The sequence below is a fragment of the Eurypyga helias genome, unplaced genomic scaffold (assembly GCF_000690775.1).
Source record: "Eurypyga helias isolate BGI_N326 unplaced genomic scaffold, ASM69077v1 scaffold47756, whole genome shotgun sequence".
Classification (NCBI taxonomy): Eukaryota; Metazoa; Chordata; class Aves; order Eurypygiformes; family Eurypygidae; genus Eurypyga; species Eurypyga helias.
This window is the reverse complement of record NW_010256841.1, coordinates 860-6,120: the sequence shown is the minus strand read 5'-3', so window position 1 is coordinate 6,120 and position 5,261 is coordinate 860. Positions and strand designations below refer to the sequence as shown.

General features: G+C 39.5%; 1 protein-coding gene across 1 annotated transcript; it reads left to right on the top strand.

The window, feature by feature from the left end:
* Positions 1-439: 439 nt before the first annotated feature.
* On the top strand, positions 440-2,253 carry LOC104511250 (BDNF/NT-3 growth factors receptor-like). The gene is made up of 3 exons (XM_010153786.1): positions 440-457; positions 663-821; positions 1,670-2,253. The coding sequence occupies exons 1-3, from the start codon at positions 440-442 to the stop codon at positions 1,853-1,855; spliced, it is 363 nt and encodes a 120-aa protein (XP_010152088.1). The 3' UTR covers positions 1,856-2,253.
* Positions 2,254-5,261: the final 3,008 nt, after the last annotated feature.

Genomic DNA, 5,261 nt, shown 5'->3' with positions numbered 1-5,261 from the left:
TCTTACAAGTTGTTTATTATCAAGGGAATATATCCAAAGGACTGAAAATCATTTTAAAGCTGTGGAGGACTGGATAGTTAATGTGGAACAAAGTAATTTGATGCATTAACTTTGGAAGTTATCAACAGAAAATAGCATTGCTATTTTCATTCAAAATTAGGATATTAAACCATGCAGATCCTGATCCTACTGCGTCACGCAGTCAGACCACTGGTTCTTCATGGATTTGAGGCTGATATTGCTGAGTTTCCAGGAGAATTATCAGAGCAGATTTCATTTTATATATCTTTTTTAGTTTTCTGAGTGTTAAAATGGAAAGTAAAACCTGCCTAATTTAAAGTGGGTTGTTAGACTAAATTAATTAGCAGTTTTATTCTTCCTGTTCCTTGGGTGAGGTGTGCCAAGCAAATGCTAATGAAGAGTTTGCTCTTCAGGAACAATGTCTGTGGAGATTCTGGTGAGAAACTTATTATGGTAGTGATTGTTACTGGGGGGAGAGGTGTTTGTACCATGAATCCCTAATTTTTAGAAGCTGCTCAAAGTGAATGGTATCAGATGGGAAGAAAACCCAAAACGTGGATTCTCCTTATTTAACATCGTGATACTCTTCCTTGTGAGGGTCTGGAGAAATTATTTCTGACTCTTTTATTTGTTTTTCTCAGGTTGGGGGTCACACCATGCTGCCCATTCGTTGGATGCCTCCAGAGAGTATCATGTACAGGAAGTTCACCACAGAAAGCGATGTCTGGAGCCTGGGGGTTGTGTTATGGGAGATCTTCACCTATGGCAAACAGCCATGGTACCAGCTGTCTAACAACGAGGTGTGTGTAGTAACATTCTCAACCAGCATCAGGAAGGCTGGTGTGCTAACTGTTCATGTAGCTTCTCTGGAGAAGAGACAGCAACAGATTTATTTAGTAATGGCAAAACTCCTGATATTGGGTATTTATGGTATTTTCATGAACTGTGTGATTGAATTTCCTCCTTTTCACAGTTTTGTCCTTAGGGTGGATAGAAGTTGTCCAAGCAGAACTATACCAGTTGAAATTTAGCTTTTTCCTTTGTACAGCAGTCTGCTCTGGGTATTGAGAAAGACGACGAAGCAATGAAAAAATTGCTTAGCTATCTTGTGAATGGGCTTTGGGTGATCTCAGTTCTGTATCGTACATGTCTCTCTTGCAAAGTGGTTGTCCAAAACCATTCTTGAATAGACTGAAGTAGTCTGAAAACCTCTTGATTTCCTGTCAGTCACTAGTAAACCCCTTCTGGAGATTAGCCATAGCGATGCTGTGGGAGGGAGGGAGAGACATTGATGCTCTGTGTGCGCAGGATGAAAACTTAGCCTCCTTCTGAGATGAGGTTGATAGGTGGGTAGGGAGAGGAGATGTGGGCTTACTTCCTGGCTATCATTCCCTCATGAGTGGTAGGGGCAACGCGGGTGAACTTAACATCAGTGAAGTTACCGCTCCTTAACAACCGATATTACAGTGATTTTTCCAGATCACATCCCGCTGCTCATGCAACTACCTAGAAACACAGCCCTTGGCAGAGTTGGCTGGGTGACTGCCAGCAGTGGGGCTCCTGTGATGATTGGCAGTTAACTCTTCCATGGGTGGCACCCACATAGATGGCACAGCTGAGCTGATCCTTTCCTTGTGATTTCTTATAGGTGATTGAGTGCATCACTCAGGGCCGAGTCCTGCAACGACCTCGCACATGCCCCAAGGAAGTGTATGACTTGATGCTGGGCTGTTGGCAACGGGAGCCTCACATGAGGCTCAACATCAAAGAAATCCATTCCCTTCTCCAGAACTTGGCCAAGGCATCTCCAGTCTACTTGGATATTTTAGGCTAAAGTCTCCTAGCGTTTCTTCTTATGGGCTGCGGGAATGAATGTGTTCAACTGCCGCTGAACTCCATTAAAATGTGTTCTTAACTTTGACAGTATTAATGACAAAGTTGCGGAGAAGCTTTCAAAGGGCAAGCAATGTGTACTTCTCCATCTGTAGACACAGTATTGACTTTCTAGACATTACTGAGATGTGTCTCCTCTCTCTCTCTCTCTCTCTTTCAGTTTCTATCATTTTTTTCTTCTCTCCTGTCTTTCTAATCAATTTGGCTTCTGCATTATTGTAACTCTGCATAGACAAAGGCCTTAAAAACCTGATCTGTTATATCAGCAGACTCTTCAGTTTGCCCACCACAACTAACAATGCCTTGTTGTTTTCATGCCTTTGATGTGGATGAAAAAAAGGGAAAAATATATTTGACTCGAACTTTGTGATTTCTGCTGTACAGCGACTGGGAGTTTCTATGGATTCACCTCAACTTTTTTGCTTCGGCATGTGGGTGGAAAAAGAAGACTGGTGTTCTCTACATGAAGCATGTTCCTTGCAGAGAAAAGCCAGATGGAAAAAAGACAGTCTTGTGTCATGCACTATCTGGAGGAACTAGGGGATCATATGGCATCAATCTCCACGAAAAAAAACACTGAAATGATTTGATGGAAGGCAAGAGGGAGTTTAGCACTCTTCCTGAAGAGTCTTTCTGAGGACTAAAGGGATTGTTCAAGGAGGTGCTTTGCCAGCACCTTTCATTGCCAGATACAAGTAAAAGGGGAAAAGATGCCGCCTGCACTGCACACAATTAAATGATAAACTAAACACACGTCCTTATTTTGTCTTCTGGTAGGATATTGTCATGCCAGTGGTATAAAAATGTTCTCCAGCTAGTCTTTTTTAATAAAGGCTGAAGCTAGGCTTATTAATGTACAGTATTAATTTCAGGATCATATGTCATAACTAAGTGTTTTGATAAGATAGGACAAGCTATAGATGCTGGGGCAGGTGTATCTTATACTGTGCTTGTCCAACAGCATATTCCTTCCTTCCTTCCTCAATCCTTTTTTCTTTATTTTTTTAACCGTGCAAGCAAAACTGTGCATGGTCTTTGTCGGTTAATGCCCTTTGTGCAGAACCTACGACTCATCTTGTAGTACACCGTAGTAGGAATAGCGAACTCATAACAATATAACTTATATTTCATTAGAAGGGGCTAATGGAGGGCATTAGCCATGTTAAAATGCCTTTACAATGTTACAGATACAATAGGCTGATATAAAATGAATAATCTAAAGCACGGAGATCACTAATTATGTTTAAGCCATGGCAGGGGATAGAGATCTCTAGAGAAAACAAATTACTCTGAGGTTATGGCTTACTATTCAGAGTGCAAAGACCCAGAGCTCAGCACCATGTTTGTGTTGGTACTAGTGCTGTCATTACCAACATCCACTCTTAAATAATTTATGTTTGGTTGAATTGGCATTGTATGTGTACAACATTTGCATGGCCACTGTGTTGATGACAGCTGCATGGGCATACCTGTTATTTTTCAAATCAGAAGTCGATGATTTTGAATTTAGAGCTAGGATTATTTTTAATATGAATTCTTAAAAATGAAAACCTACCTTACCTATTCCTCAAGACTTTTGCCTCCCTCTGTGAGGGGGCGTTACTGCAAAAAAGTTACCTTTATTTCCGTTTTCTCTTTTTGTTATTTCTTATTGATATGAGCCAGATCAAAGTAGTCCTTCATCTTTGTGTTGGGGATATTTTATTTAATAAATTAAGCATTTTATTTTTGTAAGTGTTCCCATAGCACATCTAATATATGATTTTCTCACATATATTATTTATTGAGGCACTTTAGGTTTTTCCTTCAGAAGCTTTTAGAGCTAGCTCGTAAAGATTCTGAACATTTTCAGAAGAAAACAGTTCACTGGACACTGATGAAGTTTCACCCTTCTCAATGTCATTGAAAAGGCAGCATTACAAATAAACATGACAGTGTAACTATAAAGCCATACTCAGTATTTCTTTAATAAACTAGATGTTATTTCTTAACCACTACTGAACTGGAAACACACAAAAAGCCAGAGGAAGATTCCTACATAATGGGCCTTAAGATTTTATCTAGACTGTCTTGGAAGTTCACACAGAAAGCTAGATAAAGACCGAGCATCCGGAGAAACCCATTCTCTTGAGAATCTGAATGTTATGTTTTTAAAGGAGTTTGATTTTCAAAATAACAGTGGTGGAGAAGAAAGGTGTCAGAGTCCACTCTAACTGTGCAGTGGGAGGAGGCTGCAGTGGTGGAGGGGGGTGCTGAGTTTCTACCTGCTGTGTTCTGTCTTAGTTTCTTGCGAGCTGAAGAAAGAGGCATCTGAGATGCTTCTTCCATTGGGAAGCAGGCTCCAGCCTGAAAGCAAACAGGTGGGTTTTGCTAGCACTGAAAGAATGTATACCAAAAATAACCACAAAACCCTGAAAATGTACTTAGTGGCATCTTCTTTTTGATTTACTAGTGAGGCTGTTATAGTCATTTCAGAGAATAAGTAGTGTTACAACGCATTGTGCAATAACATAGCAGTACGTTAAACTTCTAAAGGACCAAATGCTCTACAGAGGCACCCGTATAGATAACCTAGACCTATATCATTAATGTTCTTGGTAGTGCATAAATTGTGTAATCACAGTAGACAAGCTATAAACTGTAGCTATACATAGTTTGCGTTTGTTCATGGAAAGGTGGGTAAGCATAGCAAAATGAGCAGAGAAGAGGAAGAAATATGTTCAGGTCACAATGAAGGGTGAGTATATGTGCATATTCATCATGCTTGCACTGTCAGCTAAATCGTGTACACTGAGTAAATATGACAATCAGGCTCATTTAAAAAAGTCTTTCTGGACTGTGCTATGAACTGATCATATATATAACATATATTATATATGAGTGTTTGCATATGGCATATATATATACACACACATAGCATATACATGTATGCCTATGTCTGTTGTATTTTCTCTATATATGTGCAGACATGCATGCACATTATGTATGGGCTGTGTGTATATGTATAGATTTACATACACCTACGTTATTACAACTGATGATTAGAGTGCTATTAATAAATTGATAAAGTCTGCTGAGTAACCCAAATAATTTTTTTTTCTTTTGATATTTATTTTTCTGTGTTTGTAAGATCAGCTTTTTAACTGGTGTGCAGCAGAGGCAGTGCTAGAATGCCAGAGATATAACAATGAGCACTTTTCTTCCCCAGATGATTGCATAAGAGCTTTTCTTCCATTCCCATCTCACTTGTTGATTTCTCACAATGAAATGAACAGACAAGCTTCCAAGCTCAGAAAAGAGGGTTTGTTTTACTGCCATTTCTGGGTTTGTGCTATTGTTGTTTTATT